Source organism: Sinohyriopsis cumingii, chromosome 18, assembly GCF_028554795.1.
Source record: "Sinohyriopsis cumingii isolate HCF-2022 chromosome 18, ASM2855479v2, whole genome shotgun sequence".
Taxonomy (NCBI): domain Eukaryota; kingdom Metazoa; phylum Mollusca; class Bivalvia; order Unionida; family Unionidae; genus Sinohyriopsis; species Sinohyriopsis cumingii.
Window position 1 is genome coordinate 74797364 of NC_142978.1, and position 24378 is coordinate 74821741.

A 24378-nucleotide genomic window follows, 5' to 3' on the forward strand; every position below is an offset into this window, starting at 1 on the left:
TGACTGATCTAGATAGTAATTAGTAACTGTAACATACTTACATTTAATTCAGGGTCAATTGGAAAAAACAGACCCTGATCTGCCATCTCATAATATAGCAACATATCAGGGTCTGTGGTGATTGTTCTACTTATTAGTCGTAGAGAGAACCAGATCTGCCAGTACATTATGCAATGTTGTATTGTACCAGTACACAAGTACAGATGGTAACTTCAGACATCAGTTGAATTTTAGTCTGTCATATTATTCATATCTCATCTAGTGAAGAAAAACTCTATGACATTTCTAAGCTAAACAGAGTGAACAGACAAGAATAAAATAAAAATGGAGATTTTAATCATTGTATCAAGAATGACAGCTCAAAAAGTTTAATGGAATTTTTCTTTAAAGTCACTCAAATCCATCACAGTTCCATGGCCAGTCCCTGGAGACATATTGATAAAGTCCTGAATATTATTGGTCGACTCTGGAAAGATAGAAGAGAAAATTTTAATAACTGCAACTATCTATTTTTAGGAATACTGAACAAAGACCTGGAGGGCTTACTATCTACTATACTCTCTTACAAGTCAAGTCCAACTGCAAACTGCACAGACCCAGATCTGCCATTGCATAAAGCAACAGCATATCTGGGTCTGTGCAGTTTGTTAGGAGTAATTAGTAGAAACAAACAACATAGACCCTGATCTGCAGTGCATTATGCTACTGCAGATCAGGACCTATCAGGCTTGCAGTTGGACTTGGCTTAAAGGCAAGTGTATACAGTATGTCAAGGTTTGTTGCAAGTCCATCTGCTAGCACAGATTTTTTATTGCTATGCTTACTAAACTATATGAAGGATTGCCATTGCATTTTATAAATACATTCATCCCATGGTGCTGAATGAATGGATGGTTGCATCATACCATTGTCAAGTTAGTCATAAATGAAATTAGTGCTGCGGGGACATCCACACTGCTGGTCTATAATGACCTGGCTTGGTCTTATACCAGGAGAAATTAGAGCTAGTTCCATCTCTGGATTTCATATAAATATCTTTATGAAAAGGGAATTAGTCCATGTCCTGCTGGACAGAGGAGATAGAATATTGACCCTTTTGGAGGAAAATGAGACCCAAGACTTCCTTGTCAGCTTGTCTATATCCCATCTGAGGACCTTGAACTACATGGTGGACCTGGTTCCCCAAGGAAGGCTGCACTTGCACCCCCTTAAGTTTCTCCTTCTGGTGAACTGGAAACAACACTGGGATCCCCACAAACTCAGATTTCTCTAGGATAAGATATTTATCAACACTTGAGTTGATGGGCTAATCGGGACCAGTTTCTGACCAGGGTACCCATGCATGCCCCTGAAAAGAATCTGGTTGGGGCTCACTTTAAAGCAAGACAGTGAGGTCCTTCTGGGTTTGTGGCCCTAGGAAGAAGCTACTCAACATAAAAACAATTTAGGGAGACCCTTAGTGAACTTGTTTGTGACAAGGCTAAACAACAAGCTCCCCTTTTATATTTTCCCAGTACCAGATGAGAGGGCATGGGCAGCAGATGCCTTCAACCTCATGTGTGATTGTCTGTTTACTTATGCCTTCCCACCACTCAGAATAATTCTGCGAATGCTCCATGAAGTCAGGATCTCCACCACTTGTGTCATTTTGAACGTCCCCCTGTATTCTCTATAATCTTGACCTATTGGTAGACCAGCCTAGGATATTGCCTCAGTAGACCTTTAGCCCAACAGCCTGCAGATTTTCCACCTTCATTCCTTGTAGGGTCAAAAAATACCACTCTCTTTTCCAACTTATGTTAATGGTAGCTCCTTTCTGGGACCATGTGAGCACCATGTGTACAGATAGTGGGATTTGGGAACTTTTTTAAGGGTTCAGAGAGAAACTCTCCTTGCCTGGTCCACCAAATCAAGAGGCAATAAAACTTTGAATCGAATACAAACTGAACCATCATGAGATCCTTGTGGAGTTTCCATGAGAAACTGAGGAGAGCACAAGTAGTCTTTTTAGGTAACCAAATCCACTGCAGAGTTCAAGGGTACCATGCGGGATAGACAGAAGTGAGCTGACAATGAGGCCCTAGCTTTAAGCAGCACCACAAGAGGCAGGATTCTGTCTCTTTTGTCCAGTGGAAAATGAACTCATCCAAGGCTGTTGAGGAAATTCATCCCCATGTAAAAAAGTCCTGAGAAGGAATTGGTTCTGATTTCTTGAGATCTAAAAAAAGTCTTAGCCAGAATATGTGTACCAGAACTGGAACATATCCTGCACAGTGGACTCTTTGAAACCACTGTGCATCAACTATTTAAGGCCTGGGATCCCAAGAGATCTCATGGGTTGCAACTACTCCCGTCACTCTGTAAACGCTCTGGGCACAGAGGTTAGGCCAAACTGCAAATTTCCAACCTGGATAACTGGATGATGGATGCACAGCAAGAAAGGTTCAAATCTCTTGGGCCTCTCCCTCCCAATTCCTTTTGAAAAGGGGAGGAGTCCACATGCTTCCTTTCTTGGCTCTTCTGGCCACCTTACTTAGCTCACAGTAGGCATGAGGGAGGCTTGAAACTGTGTTGCTACATGAAGTATTGAGGCTGCATACTTCTAAAGAGCCACTGTACCACTGCTGTTCGCCTTAAGGTCCCAAGATATCAAAAAGAATGAGAGCTCTGAAGATAAAAGTGACATCCCAGCGTCCTGGGTGGATGGTTTAAGAGACCACCCTGGAAAATAAACCCAGTAGCTGGATGCTGAAACCAGCAGTCATAGAATAAAGAGGGGAACAGACCACCCCTTGTGATGCCTGAATGCCTGTGACACAAATCCTGTTGGAGAAGGTCGTTAACTTCATTTACTACTTTGTGAAAAGACCAGACTCCGCCTGTACCAACTTGGTTGGTTGATCGGTGAACAAGTCCACCAAAACCAAGGAATGTCATTGTACTGCTCCTGAGGAGAGTCAGGACTTCCCAACCCAGTGTCTCACTGGTGAGAGAGACTGGAGGGTAGTGGTATGCAACTTGTACGATATTAGCATATGGGGTGAAAATCCCAATAGACCTTTTTTGTGCCCACATTTTGTGATATTCCTGAAAATAAAATACCTACTGCTTAAGCAATCTAAATATTTGCATAGTATTTTTTATATTTTTTGTTTTAGGAGTTAAAACAAAAAATATAAAAATATTATGCAAATATTTAGTTTCTAAATTATACTGCCAATGCAGAGAAATAGTTATTTTAACAACAACGGTGATTCAAACAAAATCAAGTGAAAGATCAGACCTTAAATTTTTCATTGGTTTTGACAATACTGGACTTGTTTAATTCAACAATTTCAGGATTATTTACATTTATGTGTACCAGTCGACTTGACTGATAAGATGTTGATTCAGTTTGTCCGACAATCAGTTAACTATGAGCTTCAGTACTGTGACGTAATTTGTGTATATACATTTTCATTAGTAACTGTGCCTCTGGCAATACCATATTTACCGTACATGTTGGGACACTTTGTTTGTTGGCACACCATAAATTAATTTAAAAGTAATTTTTTGTGTGCACTAAAAATGCGTACTTGAGATAAAACTCTTTAATCCACTGCAGTAGCATCTCATCAACACAACCCTTCTCCTGCACACGTACGATCCATTCTTTCAGTGCATGAATGTATTTTTTTTAGCTTTCTCATACTGTGATTTTTTTTAGAAGCAACACATCACCTGAAGATGAAACTGCAAGGATTAAAGTCAGATTTTTTTCAAATCTGCACAGTCTTGCAAATTCTTACACTTTTGACAAAGTAAACTAGAATTTCATCTATGTCAGTGTTCATATTGTCATCGAAATCGTGTGTTTCTCTTCTGGCAATCACGAATTCATCACATGATTTTATTTTCTCCAACTATCCTGGGCAACGCTGGGTCATAGATGTCCATGCAAGAAGTACTATACTGTGTCACTTAAAATTTGTTTCAATGTTTCAATTTATTTTCAAAATTCCCATGAATACAGGTGAAAAGAAACCAAAGTGAGCTTCCATATCTCAGCCGTCATTGTATATTAAAAAAACAAAGAAAAAATGGCACACTTAAAAGAATCCAAGTTGGCTTCTGATGCCAGCTGCTTTGCAATAAAATAACCTCTGTATTAATGTCCTTTAAAAAAAGAAAAACAGGTTTCAAAGTATCGAAAGTTGGCTTTCGAGGTCAGCTTGCTTTGTACTAAAAATAACCTTAGTCTTTGATGTCCTATCGGTAAGTTCAAAGAATGAGTTTACTGCTCGGTGCGAGCTGTGTTTATTTACCACCCAGGCTTCTATGTGCTTGACATCTGTAGTTATAATTAATACAAATGGGTACACAGTATACTCAGCAATAACTTGTATTAATGATACTTTGTAACCCGTGCTAGTGAAAAGATGGTCATTTGCACTAAGTGAATATATTTTCAAATAATGACTTTTATTTGGGAGACAGTGTCATACAGTTGACCTGGATATAATTCAGTCTTGGTTATTTTGTACCAAACAACGTGTCATACATGAATGGCAGTTGTCTTAAATATGTTGGTTGATAATTTCCCTCTCATCTGTGAAATCATCTGCTTCTCATCTGGTCTTCTCGAATTCATCATATGATTTTATTTTCCCCAAATATTCTGGGCAACGCTGGGTCATCTGTGCACAAAGCACTATATCGTGTCACTTTAAAAATTGTTCCAATGTTTCAATTTATTTTCAAAATTCCTGTGAATACCAGTGAAAAGGTACCAAAGTTAGCTTTCAAATCTTGATCGTCGCTAAGTTCAAGGAAGGGTGTGTGCTTTGGATTTTTAACGTAGCTTTAACAATTTTTCAGTCATATCGCAATCATGTCTGCAGTGTGGCAGTTTACAGTGATGTCTAGCACTGGGGCATCATGCTGCAGACATGTAGCATGGTGTCCTACCCAGTCACAGTATCCTGACACCAGGCCGACCAGTCCTAACACTAACCTCTTAATGCTGAGCACCAAGTAAGGCAGCTGTCAGTACCATTTTTGTAAGTCAAACCCAAGACCTCCCGCATCCAAGGCATACGCTCTAACTACTAGCCCCCAGAGCAGTTAAGTTCAAGGAAGGAGTTTACTGCTCACTGCCAGTTGTGTTTATTTACCACCCACGTGTTTATGTGATTATCATCTGTAGTTATAATTAGGTAAATATTATACACAGCAATAATTTGCTTTAATGATACTTTTTAACCTGTGCTGGCAAAATAATTGTCACTTGCGCTCATGTGAATGTGTTTTGAAAAAATTATTTTTATTTGCGAGATAATTTCATACAGTAGACCTGGATATAATTCAATCTTAGTTATTTTGCACAAAACACCATGTCATGCATGAATGACAGTTGTCTTCAAGATATCGGTTGATTATTTCCCTTTCGTTTGTGATTTTGTTGGATCCACTTTTCAGTCACATAACATATTCAAACCTTTGAGCACAATCAAACACGATTTGTTTCTCAATGTTCATGTCAACAACATGTCATGTTATCATGTTATCGGACATAAGCGAAACACGCAACAGTATGGAAGCCTATGCTACAGATGTGGATATATTTTATTCTTTAATGCCTGAATACCTTATGCGTTTTCTTGTTTCTCACTATCCTGATTTATCTTGCAACATATCAATTTCAAGCAGTGCTTGGAAATTTTGGCTACCAGATACTGAATAGATACATGAGTACAGAATACAATGAATACAATTTTGTACTGTTATACAAAATGCTGTGTATTTCTTTCTTTTAAGGTCAAAAATAGAACCAACACATCTCAAATGTAATAGTATTAATAAGATTACATAAATAACATTGATTTATTAAACAGCTTTGTTGATCTATGGGAATTAAAAACATTTTGAAAAGAAGATGGGGGATTTTTATCATTACATGGCTAATTTTATGTTGGGTCCCTAAATTTCATGCTTTAAGACAGCAATGAAATCCACAAATTTTTTGACCCCATGAAAATTAATGATGCTACAATACTTCTTTTAAATATTTGAAATATTATTTTGTCACTGGCATTTTTATGCATTTGTCATTGTAAACACACACAACTCATGCTCACACAAACCCTTCACACACCGTTCCAACCTCCCACAAAATGTTTCAGAAAGATGTTATCATGCTAACCTTTGGTCTGTATACAAGGATAGTTTGGTGGCTCCTTAATCCACTCGCCCTCTTCATTTAACATGTGTGATCTGTCCGATGCAAATGTCCTAATGAACTCTTCTGATGGTATCACACGAAAGAATCTAGAACAGTTTAAACAGAGATTTTTTGATGATGAAAATCACAAAGTTGAATCATCTGAATAACTTATTTAATGCCAGGAACAGCTGACAACATTTCCAAATGAAACAGGGGATACTAAAGATAAAAATAGATAATAAAGAAGATAAAAAAAGATACAAAGATAATACAGAAGATAATACTGATAAAGAATATTAATGATACTATCTTGTTACAGACAGTAAAAGTACTATTTATACTTGTTTGTAAGTCATATCCAACAATGCAACTGTACAGACCCAGATCTACCACTGCATAATGCGCCAAAAGATTTGTGTATATGCAATTTGTTAGAACCAATTAATACAAAATACAAGACAGACCATAATCTGATGGCATATTATGTGATGGGAGATCTGGGTCTTGCAATTGGATACTACTTGTTGGTCTTAAACTAAGTACATGTAATAAAAAAAGAGCAAAAACCAACATGTTTTGTAAAACTCAACAAATAATTTCGACTGGAATACGAAAGTGAAAAATGAAAAATGAAATAATTCTAGAATTTCTAACACAAGTCCTAATGGTCAAAGTTCTGAATAAACTTTAGTGGTATTCCAAAATAAATCCAACAATGGAAATATGATGGTTTGTGTTGTAATTATGTGCCAATAGTGTCACAATTGGCATTTTCTATTTAAAAAACTATTACCGGATGGAAAATTTCATTCTGGAAGGTTCCAAATGTTTATAAGATAAAATTGTTGTTATAATGAGAAGGTCTATTACTAAAATTAGAATATAAAATGTGGTAAACAACAGGTAGACCCAGCATTTCATGGGCGATTTTCAATATTCTGGACACTGATTGCGATAAACATGTTGTTTACAAAACCAAATCAATGATTCAGGTCAGGTAGAAAATGAACTTGATTCTGGCCAATGTCAAGTCCAAAATACAAGTATCCATAGTGTATAATGAATAAAAAAACTAATAAACAATGCATATTAAATATAGATAACACTGTATACAAGTAAATATAGTAGCATAATTTATTTACATAGTCTTAAAACTCTCTGATGCTTTTTCAAAAAAGAAGGAAAAATTTTTCCTTATGTTACCTCTCAAAGAAAAATATTTCCTAAAAGCAACAGCCACATTTAGTTTGAAAGCAACAGCCACATTTAGTTTGAAACATGGTAAATATATCCCCTGAAATCAGATCACCTCCATAATCAGATTACTTTTTGCTATGTCTCCTGCAAATGGGACATCTTGATTTTATGCTGTAGACCGTCATAGACGAAAAAACCTCTCCATACTGACAACTGCAAGTCTAAGTGCATTTGCATTCATATATAGATGATGGGTTCGATTTTTTAAACTATTGACACCAATTTTTCAATTTTTAAACATATTTTTTTACTTGTATTTAAAAAAAAAAAAGCATTGTTAGCTTGATTAAACAAAAACTACCTGCAGTTAAAAGGTTGAATCTAGTTAGTATATTTGTTTCCAAATGAAGGTGACTTGATTAGATTATCTGGCCTGCACAGCAAATTACATATTTTTTAAGTTCTTTTACTTTAAAAAAAAATAAAACCCTTATTTGCACAAACCACTTGAGTTATAAAAATGAAGTTTGGTAGAATTATTGTTATTCGTGCAGATGACCGTATCAGGTTTTCAGGCTATTACAACTCATTAAAAGTTTTTGGTTTTTTTAACACGTTTGAACTTTTTGGAAATGTTTGTTAGCACAAGAGATATTTTCCAAACTGCTTCCCTTAGGCAGTACCTTAGATATTGCAGTGCTTTTTCTTGGATAGTAATGACAAAACTCCTTAGGACCATGTACATTATAAATGAAGACCCACACATGCCACTTTTCAATCTGTTCTGTTAAATGTTAAGTATCAGTCAAGGTGGAGCAGGAGGTAGTTTATAATCAGGGTATATTGTTATATATGTTAGTTTTTATTTTGAATAATTATTATCTTGATTTGCCATTACATAGTTTGGTTGCTCTGTAGTACACTGAAAGGAAGGGTTGGGGTTTGTAGGGAAGTGGACCTGGAACTTGGCATTCTGCCAATATCTAACAGAGGAAAATAAAATGTATCAAGCAGGCAAAATTTCACAATTTAATCAAAGTTCCTTCTTTTCATATGATCTCTGATCATGGATGGAGACAGTAGTGAAATACACATGCACTCAAATGGCCACCAAGTTTGACAAATACGCCACAAACAGCATAAAACATAATGGTAAAAGATAAATCATTTATTAACATATTAATCAAGAGTCTATATGCCTACCACTTGCAGGAAGAAAAATAAATTACTTATTTCCAACCTAATCATACATCTTAAAGCTAGTGAAGAACAGTCACTACTGGATTGTTTGATCAGTGATCCCAGTAAAACACAGGTTACTTATTTATATCCAGTGCAAACAGAACCACAAGGTATGGGACACAACTCATGGTATTTCAGAAATTATCTATTCAGCAAAAACCATTTAAGTAGACATGAAATCTGTATGCATGTTGTATGGCTATAGATGACCTGATTAGATTTCATTCCTTATATAGCAATTTTTCTTTTTGGTCCTGGACTTTTTGGTTTGCAGGGGCATATAAATGTTTTTATGAATACAAATCAAGTTAAGTTGTTGTTGTTCTAGGGTTTAATGCCATTTTTCAGCACAAGATAGGCTATACATGGTGGCCAGTATAACTGGTGGAGGAAGAACCCTGGAAAACCCAGGGAAGAACCACCGACCCACGAGAAGCTACTGGCAGGCTTTTCCATGTACCCACGCTAGCCGAGCCTTGGACTCAAACCCATGCAGACAGAGGTGAGATGGCAGTGATCTGGAACAGTGAGCGCTTTAGACCACTCGGCCACTTGGGGCCCCTTCAAGTTAAGTGGTATTATGGAAATCACTAATCTTTTCCAGATAAAACAACCATAACTTTGGACTCTAGAATGGTTCACTGTTTCATAAAACTTCAATTACGGTAAAAATTTCTGAAACACGAAATAAGAAAAAAGTTTTCAGATGACATCTGCAATATAGTTACTATTTTGCAGTTAAATTGGAAGGGTTTACTGTATTTACTGCATGTGAGAAATCTAGATTTAAAAGTAAAACTGACCTGCGAAACTCTGGTTTGATAAGCACATCAGATTGTATTGCTTTGCTTAGATATTCCTCAATATCACATGGAAATGGGAGCCTGGTGTCCATGTCATACACAAGGCTCTTGTCTTTGGATTTGTACACAAATATCACATGGTAATCCTGAAAATAATAAGAGATAAAAATAACTGATACAAGATTCTGAATACCATTATATTTGTAGTGCTGATGAATACAAGTTTTTTTATACATACTTCTGGACATTAAAACTCGTCTCATTAATATGCAGGTATATAGCTTTCCTCTGGAGAAGCCATTTTGATATGACTTTCTGTTTGAAGGAGTAACAATAACAAGATTTTCAGGCTTGGCACCATGGTGTCCATACTGGAGATCAGATTAGCACCATTTCCATTTAGTATCAACTATGAATCACAAGAGGTATTTCTGTGGAATCATAATGTCAACATGACGAGCCATTTAAGAGAAGCAGAGATAACAAGCTTTTGAAGATGCCCATTGTGCCTACCATATTAGAAGTTGGATCTGCACCATTTTCATTTGCAACCAACAAGACATCATTCGAAGTCTTTCAGTGAAAACTCCATGTAGATATGACCATTAATTCAGGAGGGGTAGCATTAACAATATTATAAAGATGATACTGAATATTTACATGGCACCATTTTTAGGACAAACCAGACACTGTAAGAATTTTTTAATAAAAACCCTGTATTGATATGACCATCCATACAGCTGGAGTAGTGATAACAATATTTTCAAGATGGTACTGTGGCAGCTATATTCAGCATCAGAAAGGCACCATTTTCATTCAAGACATAATAAAATAAAAGGTCTTCTGGTGAAAAACCCATGGCAACTGTACTTTTCAAACAGGAGGAGTAGTGCTAACAAGATTATCAAAATGACCACTATGGTGGCCATATTGGACAATAGATAGCACCATTTTCAATTGCGACCAAGCAGACATCATAAAAAAGTCCCCTGTTGAAAATCCCATTGGCAATATTATTTTTCCTTTTTGGAGGACCAGATATCAGATCTGCACCGTTTCAATTTAGGGCCACTTAGACATCATAAGAAGTCATCAGGTGCAAATGCTACGTCAGTATAACTTTCAGTTAAGGAGTACATGTAGTGATAGTAAGATTTTCGAGATGGCCGTTGCTGCAGCCATATTGGACATCTGATCAGCCCAATTTTCACGAAGGACCAACAAAATATGTCTTTTAGTGACACCTCCATGTTTATATGACCATCCATTCAGGAAGAGTAGCAATAACAACATGTTAATATATGACCATCCATTCAGGAGGAGTAGCAATAAGAACATGTTAATATATGACCATCCATTCAGAAGGAGTAGCAATAACAACATGTTAATATATGACCATCCATTCAGGTGGAGTAGCAATAACAACATGTTAATATATGACCATCCATTCAGAAGGAGTAGCAATAACAACATGTTAATATATGACCATCCATTCAGAAGGAGTAGCAATAACAACATGTTAATATATGACCATCCATTCAGAAGGAGTAGCAATAACAACATGTTAATATATGACCATCCATTCAGGAGGAGTAGCAGCAACAAGATTTTCAAGGTGGTACACACCATTTTCATTTTGGACCAAGCTGACATCAAAACAAGTCCATTACCCATGTTGATGCAACCTCCAATCTAGGAGAAGTAGCAATAACAATATATTCAAGACGGCAACTACTGTGGCCATGTTGGATCAACAACAGTTTAATTTAAGACCAACTAGGCATCATAGTAAGTCACTTGGCAATATTGCTTTTCACTCAGGTGCTGCACTAGCAAGATTTTTAAGATGGCCACTGTGGTTGTCATTGGACATCATATCAGCACCATTTTCAATTACAACCAAGTAGACTTCATAAGAAGTCTTCAGGTGAAAACCCGATGGCAACATTACTGTTGGATCTAAATGACTGGGAGTAATACAATTTTAAAGATGGCCACTGCTGTGGCCATATTGGATATCAGATTGGCTTCATTTTCATTTAAGACCAACTAGACATCATAAGAAGTCTTTTAATAAAATCCTATCATATGACCATACATTTAGGAGCAGTAAAAATAACAAGATTTTGAACATAGCCACTGTGGCAGCCATAGTGGATACTCAAATAGCACAGTTTTCATTAAGGGCCAGTCAGACCATGGGATGATGGTGTGAGTAATGTTCAATAGCAAACCTCCAAGTAGTTAGGGAGAAGCACAAATAATTTATGCTTATAGATGGACAGGCAACACACAACAGACCAACTTATAAGCTCCTATGGCATATAGAACAAATACAAAAATAGAACTCTGTATTTTTCATGTTATTTAAAATCAGCATACAAAATGTATACATAGTGACACTTTTTCTTCCCACAAAAATGAATACCAGTACTCTGAAGAAATTAGATTGGTCAATGATATTATCAAGGTAGGATACTGTACATAAATTAACCCCAAATACTCAACCAAAAGCAACTGCATAATGCACCAGCAGATCAGGTCTATCTTGTTTGTTCTAAAGATCAGTCCTAACAAACTGCACAGACCCAGATCTGCTGGCAAATTATGCAAAGGCAGATTTGGATCAGGAAACTTGTAGCTGAATTGCAGTACATATGGTGGAAACTTTGTATCTGTGTTTGTTTTCTTTCAACTTAAAATATCACATCTGAAAGTACATCTACAGTAAAACTGAACATTAAAGACTATGTTGTGGGACACCACCTGTCATTTCAAACCAAACTGTTAATTCATGGATTATTTGTTATATAATGTAATGACCTCCATTAAGAAACAACATGTCTTGAGAGACTTGTTATGAAATTAAGGATATCAACATCATTTGTTATGATACAATAATTCAAAATACTTTTTTAATAATAGGATTGTATTTGTCACAAATTAATCTTGAATATTACAAATATAATTATATTTATGATCCTTTAATTAATCACTACAATGTCTGCAGTGTGGCAGTTTACAGTGATGTCTAGAACTAAGGCATCATGCCACAGACATGTAGCATCATGTCCCACCCAGTCACATTGTCCTGAAACCAGACCAACCAGTCCTAACACTATGCTCTTAATGCTAAGCGCCAAGCAAGGCAGCTGCTATAAACATCTTTATAAGTCTTTGGTTTGGTATGACTTGTCCAGGGTTCGTACCCATGACCTCCCACATCCAATGAGGATGCTCTAACCACTTAGGCCATTGGAGTGCTCCCATCAAATGAAGTAGTTACCACCACTGACAAATGTTCTATTCCTGATCAATCTGACTCTCTCCTAGTTGCTGTGACAGCCAAAGATTTCTGGCTGTTGTTCTCAAGATAAATATGTTGAGGATTAAGTGTCCTTTGATTATTTCACAAAGAGTATGTGCCTTTTTTATTTTTATTTTTGGATAACATCTGAAAAGGATTTATTGTTCATATCACATGACCATTAGACCTCTGATGTCATGGATATATAGGTTGCAAGATTTGTGTAGTCATGTAACTAGCAATGCAAATGGCAAGTAACAGGTAAAAATTCATCAATGCTGAGTTCTGTCTTATCTGCTAGGAGATTAAAGATATAACGATTGTAATACGTGGAATTTCTCGCAAAAAAAGATCATTTTCATACTGATTTCATGCAGGTATGACTTGATATAACATTGTTTCAGTCTGCTAGGCCCACTTGTAAGTGGCTACTATATCCAACCACCACTGGCAGCAAATTCCATTGTTTTGAAAGGCAACTGACTCTGACCCTACACCGCAACATTAATGTCCAAAATCAAAATTGGAGTGGGAAGGGTCAGAGGAAACTCAGATTACTAAACAGCAGTGGTGCAGTGTACCTTCTGTAAGGATGAAACCCGCCTAACATTCTTAGCTGACACACTGACACCTTTGAATTTAACTGGATTACAATGAATACAATCGAAATTAGTCTGATTTTTCTCTGATACTTGCCACCTAATTTTTGATATTTGGATATTAAGTTGTGGTGTATATAAATAATATACTTCAACCATATAGTTTTAAGTTTTTCATAAAGTAATCATGCCCACTGACATATGAAATTGTCTGTGATTAATTTCTTGAAATTCCATGCTTTTATCAGTCCCGCTTAGGAATGATATCATTGTCTTATATCCATTGTTGAACTCTCTGCTCAACAATTTGTTATATCCATTGTTGGACTTTATGTGCATAAGTAAGGTGTCAGATTCATTCATCATTCATTTGCATTCTAAATAAACAGCTCATTTACATAACTGTGTTGAATGTTTTCTCAAGATCCAATCCCACTTGATTTCATCCAGTTACAACAGGAACTCTGAAGGTCATGACTACCAATGGAAGCTAGTTTTTGGCTATAAAAAAAACAGGTTGACAAAGGAGAGAAAAAGTCTTATAATTGCTATTGAACCATAACAACCTCTACAAATAAAGTGAAAAGCTCACTCCTTTGTCCTGCAGGCACTAAAAAGATCAGGAAAACAGATTTAAAGGCAATGTTCTTGAAAGAAGTGTCACCCAATAGTTCATACAGAACAATGACCACAACACATACACAAGTTCTTCTGTCAAGGCATTAGTGAGAAAACTGTCTCTGCAGTTCAAAATGGTGGATAAAATTGGAAATATGAGGATCCAAACTAATGTAAGCTCAAGCACATTAGATAGGGTTGCTTGAAAGATTTTAATAGAAGAATCGACCATTCGCTCTCTTCAAACAGAGAGAACTAGAATTAATATCTTTTCTACAGCATTCAGAAACTCCCTGTGCTGCAAAAGCCAACAACATGTTCCTCCTCTAAGGCACTGTCTTGAGCTGTTCTACCAAACGGTCAAGATTGCTGAATCATGGTCACTCTTGCCACAGAGGGGTATGAAAATGAGCAGTGAAGATCCTGACTTTGTGGAACATTTGTGGATTCATTCTAACTGGAGGGAAGCAAATCCCATTTCGGACTGAAGGTGACACTGCCCATGTCCTCTGATCTGAGACTGGGAAAATGTAAAAGGTGAGCTCTTGGATTGGTGCTGAGACCATTATGTTAGAACTACCTCAACTCTCCTCCACTGACTGTCAGCCAGAATATTCTTTTTGCCAGGAATATGATGAACTCAGAGGAAAATCCCTTCCAACACTGCACAGTGATGACAGTTCCAAATTCTCCACACAAAGAAAAAAAATATGTGTCTCCTTGGTACCACAGATGTGTTGTCAGAGGAGACCATCACACAAATGACTCCTTATTTGGTTGATGAACCCTTTAGACTAAAATTTCTGTCCTTATTTCCAAATTATTTATGTGCTATATAATTATTATGCTGCAACTTTTCTCAAATCAAGTTTGCAAGAAGCGGTGAAGTAAAAAATAAAAATCTAGTTTCCAGGCAAAATGTTTTGAAACATTTTTTTTATATATTGTTTCATGTCACTAGCCTGTTTCAATGACTGTTTTCCACTGCTAACATGTATCTTTATTACAGTAGACTGTATCAGTTTTTTTATACAAAGATTTCACATTATGTTGTTGTTGTTGTTGTGGGGGTTAACGCCATTTTTCAGCACACAATAGGCTATACATGGTGGCCAGTATTAATGGTGGAGGAAGAACCCAGGAAAACCACGGAAAGAACCACCAACCCTCGAGAAGCTACTGGCAAGCTTTCTCACATACCCACATTGGCCGAATCCGAGACTCGAACCTACGCAGACGGAGGTGAGATGGCAGTGATCCGTAACGGAGAGCGCTTTAGACCACTCGGGGCCCCTATATTTGTAGTGCTGATGAATACAAGTTTTTTTATACATACTTCTGGACATTAAAACTCATCTCATTAATATTCACATTATGGATAACTCTTATGAGACAAGGTTTCAATATAGGATTCAGCACTATAGTTTTTCTAAACCACTTTACAACATCTGTATGTAAGATATATGAATGCAATTTACATTTATAAATTCCCAATACACCAAAAAATGCATTACTACTAATTTTAACTCAACTATAGTTGATTTCATTTACCAATTTTAAAACTAAAATTGAAACGGGAGGTAAGCAAAAAGAAATATTTTTAATGACATTATTTTCATCACTATGTATCAGAAGATTAAAAAATAAATGTCAGAATGGAGTCTGAAAAGTTGGTTTCTTTTGGTGCTGATATTAGCAAAATACCGAGTTTCAATTTGAAATAGGAAAAGTAGAAGAGATGAATCGCTTCAAAGAGAAAACTTTTACAGTTATCTCCAACTCATCACTTAGGGAAGCACAGCTAAGTTTCTAGTCTGAGAGCAAATACACTCACACCTTTCATCTTGCCACTCAAATGAGCACCAGAAAGGGAACAATCATTACCTGGCATCTCTCTAAAGTAATGAATCCCTTTGTTATACACTATCCCTGTTTAGGTGAATTCAATTATAAAAGTCAGGAACATGTTTGTCAATTGCCTACTGTGATATTGTTTTCTTGTATGTGGTGAGACTGGTTGTCATTTGCCACTTTGTTAGATATCAATTCAGTAGCATGGTGCAGTCTAACCAGTCAAGCTAAACCACATCAGTCTGTCAGTCAACTGTCCATCTGCATAATGCATATCACAGGTGCTGAGCTGAATTCACAACCAGCAACATGGGTGCAGAGTCATGTGAAGTTATTGTAAATGAAAATGAATTCAAACCATGTGGACATGTCTTTCATATTTTTCTGAGTGGAGATGAATGCTTTTTGCACCAGTGATACAAAAACACAGCATAGACTAAACCCTATGAGCTGGGCTTCAATGGGATGCAAATGATGCCGGTTGTTTGAGTAATCCTACTTGATGTATTTGTCCTAAAACACAAATTACTCATCAAGTATTGAATCCCTATAAATTCTCTTTAGTATTTAACCAAGACAGTGATCTAAATTTGAAAATATAAGAATAGATATAAGCTTTTAATCACTTTTTTACATATGGAGATGTATGATAGGCAATACTACCCAAATAACTAATCCATCTTCTTCTCTACTTGATTTTTGGCACCACAATGGAATCTGAAAAAAAATCAATAATTCATCACTGACTGAATTGGCTTTCTGAAGTTACCCTTTAAATGACTATTGACTATTAGTATTGCTGAATGAAAGGTTGTAGAATTCTCTTATGTAAGAAGTAGATGCAAACATATATCTCTTAATAGTCAATTTGAATACTATCCAAAACCTGTAATTTTAGGCAAATTAACTCAGGGTCAAAAATTATGAATAATCCTTATAAAGAATTTTCAAAAAGATTAAAAAACTGAGTAAAATATTATATTTTGGAGAAATATGAGAGTTTTCTGATACATGTTGCTGACATGAGTTGTTTCTCTTCTAAAAATCAAATGCAAGATGCAGAATCAAAGGGAGGTAATTTCTGCAGTGCTCCACAAACTGCATGTTTAATTGGTTTTGTTTTGTTTTGTGTTTTACAACAAATAGTGCCAAGGTATTTTGGAGTAAAATGCCCTGCCCAAGCATACCAATACAGCTGACCTGGACTGACCAGATGATAAGATTCAAGTCTGGCATGCTAACCAATGGTCTGACCAGATGGACAGATTCAAGTCTGGCATGCTAACATCTGAGCTGCCATGTAATTAAAGTCCTAAATTATACATGCAAGGCATACTGAATAAATAAATATGAAAAAATCTTGTATCATGCTAAAATAACAAGAAAATTTATTGTTTCACTTGCAACAGAAGCTGTTGCAGTCTTAATAAATCATGACCATAATGACCAAAGTGACTTTGACCTATAACCTTTCAACAATCACACTGCCAGGGATGTTTTATTCCCCCTGTTGAACTTTTTTGTCAGAATCGGATAATCACTGGTTATGTCCCTTTACCTTCTTATGAAGCTCAAGCCAAAGTCTGATGATAATCCACTGTAACAAACGTAAGATAAATCTGTATCACTCTTTGAAGTAAAATAATTTTTTTACCAAACACTGTTGGCAAGCTGATGGATAGAAATTCAGACTGTAATGTATTGCCTTTTGTGACAGACATCAAAGACAAGACAAAAAAGAGTCCCTTGAGTGAGTGATGCTCTACTGGCCAAAAATAACTTCAGAAATCCAAAATAAATTTATTTCTTCTTTGAAACTGCTGAGCACAGAAACCATATTCTTGACAAACTGCAACAGACCTAAACTGATAACAAAACTATTTTTTTACAGCTGAATTAACATATTCCACATGATACATGCAAGTGCAGTACTAAACTATTTTTTTACAGCTGAATTAACATATTCCACATGATACATGCAAGTGCAGTACTAAACTATTTTTCATGGCATTTGATACTGAACCTGATGTCTTGCCTCAAACAAGATCAGGATATAACCACATGCTAAGTTTGATTAAATCTAAAAGTAATAAATGTCAGTGAAATAAAAAACCATCATTTAGGTGATCTCACTCAAGGTATTCTTCAGCTATATCTAAAAGCTAAGTTAAATGATACGAATCTATTCATACTTGTTTGTGTTATCTTGCTCACAAGTCTACATAGGTAAAAATCCTGAGTCAAGACTTTTGACCTTAAATTCAATGACAGCTGACAATCAATTTGTTCATCAGAATGCAACTAAATAGAAAGTCTGGTCAAAATTCTCTTTCATATGTATGAGCCACTGGAAACAACAATCAATGACTTTAAACCAAGGTCAGTAAGATCGGATTTTCAAAACTATTTTACAATAGTGTGGATGTGTTAGTATTCAGATCCGCACCATTTTCATTTAGAACCAATTATATATTGTGAAAGAATGTAATTTCATGACAACACCATGTCAATACAACCATACATGCAGATGCATTAGAGATGACAAGATTTTCAAGATGGCCACTATAGTGCCATACTGGAGGCCAAATTAACACTGTTTTCATATAGAATCAGCAACAAATTACTCTGGTACTATAGAGCAAACTCCATGTCGATATGACCATCCATTAAGGATAGGAAGCCATACAAAGATTTTCAGGATGACAATCAAGGCAGTCATTTTGGAGACTGTATCAGTATCATTCTAATATAGGTACAAACTACATACTGCAAGATAGAAATTTGGGTCTGTTATTTAAAAATGTTGTTAAGTCTGTTAGGAGATGTAGCACATACCAGATTTGTCAAATTGTTAGGAAGTTACAGTTAGGACATGTAGCCTAAGTAGTAGATCTGTCAAATTGTTAGGAAGTTACAGTTAGGACATGTAGCCTAAGTAGTAGATTTGTCAAATTGTTAGGAAGTTACATTTAGGACACGTAGCCTAAGTAGTAGATTTGTCAAATTGTTAGGAAGTTACATTTAGGACATGTAGCCTAAGTAGTAGATTTGTCAAATTGTTAGGAAGTTACATTTAGGACATGTAGTCTAAGTAGTAGATCTGTCAAATTGTTAGGAAGTTACATTTAGGACATGTAGTCTAAGTAGTAGATTTGTCAAATTGTTAGGAAGTTACATTTAGGACATGTAGCCTAGGTAGTAGATTTGTCAAATTGATAGGAAGTTACATTTAGGACATGTAGCCTAGGTAGTATATTTGTCAAATTGTTAGGAAGTTACATTTAGGACATGTAGCCTAAGTAGTAGATTTGTCAAATTGTTAGGAAGCTACATTTAGGACATGTAGCCTAAGTAGTAGATTTGTCAAATTGTTAGGAAGTTACATTTAGGACACGTAGCCTAGGTAGTAGATTTGTCAAATTGTTAGGAAGTTACATTTAGGACATGTAGTCTAAGTAGTAGATCTGTCAAATTGTTAGGAAGTTACATTTAGGACATGTAGCCTAGGTAGTAGATTTGTCAAATTGATAGGAAGTTACATTTAGGACATGTAGCCTAGGTAGTATATTTGTCAAATTGTTAGGAAGTTACATTTAGGACATGTAGCCTAAGTAGTAGATTTGTCAAATTGTTAGGAAGCTACATTTAGGACATGTAGCCTAAGTAGTAGATTTGTCAAATTGTTAGGAAGTTACATTTAGGACACGTAGCCTAGGTAGTAGATTTGTCAAATTGTTAGGAAGTTACATTTAGGACATGTAGCCTAAGTAGTAGATTTGTCAAATTGTTAGGAAGCTACATTTAGGACATGTAGCCTAGGTAGTAGATTTGTCAAATTGTTAGGAAGTTACATTTAGGACATGTAGCCTAAGTAGTAGATCTGTCAAATTGTTAGGAAGTTACATTTAGGACATGTAGCCTAAGTAGTAGATCTGTCAAATTGTTAGGAAGTTACATTTAGGACACGTAGCCTAGGTAGTAGATTTGTCAAATTGTTAGGAAGTTACATTTAGGACATGTAGTCTAAGTAGTAGATCTGTCAAATTGTTAGGAAGTTACATTTAGGACATGTAGCCTAAGTAGTAGATCTGTCAAATTGTTAGGAAGTTACATTTAGGACACGTAGCCTAGGTAGTAGATTTGTCAAATTGTTAGGAAGTTACATTTAGGACATGTAGTCTAAGTAGTAGATCTGTCAAATTGTTAGGAAGTTACATTTAGGACATGTAGTCTAAGTAGTAGATTTGTCAAATTGTTAGGAAGTTACATTTAGGACATGTAGCCTAAGTAGTAGATTTGTCAAATTGTTAGGAAGTTACATTTAGGACATGTAGTCTAAGTAGTAGATCTGTCAAATTGTTAGGAAGTTACATTTAGGACATGTAGTCTAAGTAGTAGATTTGTCAAATTGTTAGGAAGTTACATTTAGGACATGTAGCCTAAGTAGTAGATTTGTCAAATTGTTAGGAAGTTACATTTAGGACATGTAGCCTAGGTAGTAGATTTGTCAAATTGTTAGGAAGTTACATTTAGGACATGTAGTCTAAGTAGTAGATTTGTCAAATTGTTAGGAAGTTACATTTAGGACATGTAGTCTAAGTAGTAGATCTGTCAAATTGGTAGGAAGTTACATTTAGGACATGTAGTCTAAGTAGTAGATTTGTCAAATTGTTAGGAAGTTACATTTAGGACATGTAGTCTAAGTAGTAGATCTGTCAAATTGGTAGGAAGTTACATTTAGGACATGTAGTCTAAGTAGTAGATTTGTCAAATTGGTAGGAAGTTACATTTAGGACATGTAGTCTAAGTAGTAGATCTGTCAAATTGTTAGGAAGTTACATTTAGGACACGTAGCCTAGGTAGTAGATTTGTCAAATTGTTAGGAAGTTACATTTAGGACATGTAGTCTAAGTAGTAGATCTGTCAAATTGTTAGGAAGTTAGATTTAGGACACGTAGCCTAGGTAGTAGATCTGTCAAATTGTTAGGAAGTTACATTTAGGACACGTAGCCTAGGTAGTAGATTTGTCAAATTGTTAGGAAGTTACATTTAGGACATGTAGTCTAAGTAGTAGATCTGTCAAATTGTTAGGAAGTTACATTTAGGACATGTAGTCTAAGTAGTAGATCTGTCAAATTGGTAGGAAGTTACATTTAGGACATGTAGTCTAAGTAGTAGATTTGTCAAATTGTTAGGAAGTTACATTTAGGACATGTAGCCTAGGTAGTAGATTTGTCAAACTGTTAGGAAGTTACATTTAGGACATGTAGTCTAAGTAGTAGATTTGTCAAATTGTTAGGAAGTTACATTTAGGACATGTAGTCTAAGTAGTAGATTTGTCAAATTGTTAGGAAGTTACATTTAGGACATGTAGCCTAAGTAGTAGATTTGTCAAATTGTTAGGAAGTTACATTTAGGACATGTAGCCTAAGTAGTAGATTTGTCAAATTGTTAGGAAGTTACATTTAGGACACGTAGCCTAGGTAGTAGATTTGTCAAATTGTTAGGAAGTTACATTTAGGACATGTAGTCTAAGTAGTAGATCTGTCAAATTGTTAGGAAGTTACATTTAGGACATGTAGTCTAAGTAGTAGATTTGTCAAATTGTTAGGAAGTTACATTTAGGACATGTAGCCTAAGTAGTAGATTTGTCAAATTGTTAGGAAGTTACATTTAGGACACGTAGCCTAGGTAGTAGATTTGTCAAATTGTTAGGAAGTTACATTTAGGACATGTAGTCTAAGTAGTAGATCTGTCAAATTGGTAGGAAGTTACATTTAGGACATGTAGTCTAAGTAGTAGATTTGTCAAATTGTTAGGAAGTTACATTTAGGACACGTAGTCTAAGTAGTAGATCTGTCAAATTGGTAGGAAGTTACATTTAGGACATGTAGTCTAAGTAGTAGATTTGTCAAATTGTTAGGAAGTTACATTTAGGACATGTAGTCTAAGTAGTAGATCTGTCAAATTGGTAGGAAGTTACATTTAGGACATGTAGTCTAAGTAGTAGATTTGTCAAATTGTTAGGAAGTTACATTTAGGACACGTAGTCTAAGTAGTAGATCTGTCAAATTGTTAGGAAGTTACATTTAGGACATGTAGTCTAAGTAGTAGATTTGTCAAATTGTTAGGAAGTTACATTTAGGACATGTAGTCTAAGTAGTAGATCTGTCAAATTGGTAGGAAGTTACATTTAGGACATGTAGTCTAAGTAGTAGATTTGTCAAATTGTTAGGAAGTTACATTTAGGACATGTAGTCTAAGTAGTAGATCTGTCAAATTGGTAGGAAGTTACATTTAGGACATGTAGTCTAAGTAGTAGATTTGTCAAATTGGTAGGAAGTTACATTTAGGACATGTAGTCTAAGTAGTAGATCTGTCAAATTGTTAGGAAGTTACATTTAGGACACGTAGCCTAGGTAGTAGATTTGTCAAATTGTTAGGAAGTTACATTTAGGACATGTAGTCTAAGTAGTAGATCTGTCAAATTGTTAGGAAGTTAGATTTAGGACACGTAGCCTAGGTAGTAGATCTGTCAAATTGTTAGGAAGTTACATTTAGGACACGTAGCCTAGGTAGTAGATTTGTCAAATTGTTAGGAAGTTACATTTAGGACATGTAGTCTAAGTAGTAGATCTGTCAAATTGTTAGGAAGTTACATTTAGGACATGTAGTCTAAGTAGTAGATCTGTCAAATTGGTAGGAAGTTACATTTAGGACATGTAGTCTAAGTAGTAGATTTGTCAAATTGTTAGGAAGTTACATTTAGGACATGTAGCCTAGGTAGTAGATTTGTCAAACTGTTAGGAAGTTACATTTAGGACATGTAGTCTAAGTAGTAGATTTGTCAAATTGTTAGGAAGTTACATTTAGGACATGTAGTCTAAGTAGTAGATTTGTCAAATTGTTAGGAAGTTACATTTAGGACATGTAGCCTAAGTAGTAGATTTGTCAAATTGTTAGGAAGTTACATTTAGGACATGTAGCCTAAGTAGTAGATTTGTCAAATTGTTAGGAAGTTACATTTAGGACACGTAGCCTAGGTAGTAGATTTGTCAAATTGTTAGGAAGTTACATTTAGGACATGTAGTCTAAGTAGTAGATCTGTCAAATTGTTAGGAAGTTACATTTAGGACATGTAGTCTAAGTAGTAGATTTGTCAAATTGTTAGGAAGTTACATTTAGGACATGTAGCCTAAGTAGTAGATTTGTCAAATTGTTAGGAAGTTACATTTAGGACACGTAGCCTAGGTAGTAGATTTGTCAAATTGTTAGGAAGTTACATTTAGGACACGTAGCCTAGGTAGTAGATTTGTCAAATTGTTAGGAAGTTACATTTAGGACATGTAGCCTAAGTAGTAGATTTGTCAAATTGTTAGGAAGTTACATTTAGGACACGTAGCCTAGGTAGTAGATTTGTCAAATTGTTAGGAAGTTACATTTAGGACATGTAGCCTAAGTAGTAGATTTGTCAAATTGTTAGGAAGTTACATTTAGGACACGTAGCCTAGGTAGTAGATTTGTCAAATTGTTAGGAAGTTACATTTAGGACACGTAGCCTAGGTAGTAGATTTGTCAAATTGTTAGGAAGTTACATTTAGGACATGTAGTCTAAGTAGTAGATTTGTCAAATTGTTAGAAAGTTACATTTAGGACATGTAGTCTAAGTAGTAGATCTGTCAAATTGGTAGGAAGTTACATTTAGGACATGTAGTCTAAGTAGTAGATTTGTCAAATTGTTAGGAAGTTACATTTAGGACACGTAGTCTAAGTAGTAGATCTGTCAAATTGGTAGGAAGTTACATTTAGGACATGTAGTCTAAGTAGTAGATTTGTCAAATTGTTAGGAAGTTACATTTAGGACATGTAGTCTAAGTAGTAGATCTGTCAAATTGGTAGGAAGTTACATTTAGGACATGTAGTCTAAGTAGTAGATTTGTCAAATTGTTAGGAAGTTACATTTAGGACACGTAGTCTAAGTAGTAGATCTGTCAAATTGGTAGGAAGTTACATTTAGGACATGTAGTCTAAGTAGTAGATTTGTCAAATTGTTAGGAAGTTACATTTAGGACATGTAGTCTAAGTAGTAGATCTGTCAAATTGGTAGGAAGTTACATTTAGGACATGTAGTCTAAGTAGTAGATTTGTCAAATTGTTAGGAAGTTACATTTAGGACATGTAGTCTAAGTAGTAGATCTGTCAAATTGTTAGGAAGTTACATTTAGGACATGTAGTCTAAGTAGTAGATTTGTCAAATTGTTAGGAAGTTACATTTAGGACATGTAGTCTAAGTAGTAGATCTGTCAAATTGGTAGGAAGTTACATTTAGGACATGTAGTCTAAGTAGTAGATTTGTCAAATTGTTAGGAAGTTACATTTAGGACATGTAGTCTAAGTAGTAGATCTGTCAAATTGGTAGGAAGTTACATTTAGGACATGTAGTCTAAGTAGTAGATCTGTCAAATTGTTAGGAAGTTACATTTAGGACACGTAGCCTAGGTAGTAGATTTGTCAAATTGTTAGGAAGTTACATTTAGGACATGTAGTCTAAGTAGTAGA

At 35.5% G+C, this 24378-nt stretch overlaps 1 protein-coding gene across 2 annotated transcripts in view; it reads right to left on the minus strand.

The window, feature by feature from the left end:
- Nucleotides 1-319: 319 nt before the first annotated feature.
- Nucleotides 320-24378, minus strand: part of LOC149776993 (protein N-terminal glutamine amidohydrolase-like) — a 37444-nt gene continuing 13385 nt past the window's right edge. The window contains exons 3-6 of one of the 2 annotated variants that reach the window (XM_089941746.1): nucleotides 16483-16536; nucleotides 9445-9590; nucleotides 6182-6306; nucleotides 320-466 (exon numbers count right to left, since the gene is read on the minus strand). In XM_089941746.1, coding sequence (XP_089797872.1) covers nucleotides 369-466; nucleotides 6182-6306; nucleotides 9445-9590; nucleotides 16483-16536 — 423 coding nt within the window. In that variant the 3' untranslated portion in view covers nucleotides 320-368. The remainder of the gene's footprint in view (nucleotides 467-6181; nucleotides 6307-9444; nucleotides 9591-16482; nucleotides 16537-24378) is intronic. The other variant, XM_089941747.1, reaches the window with a different exon arrangement.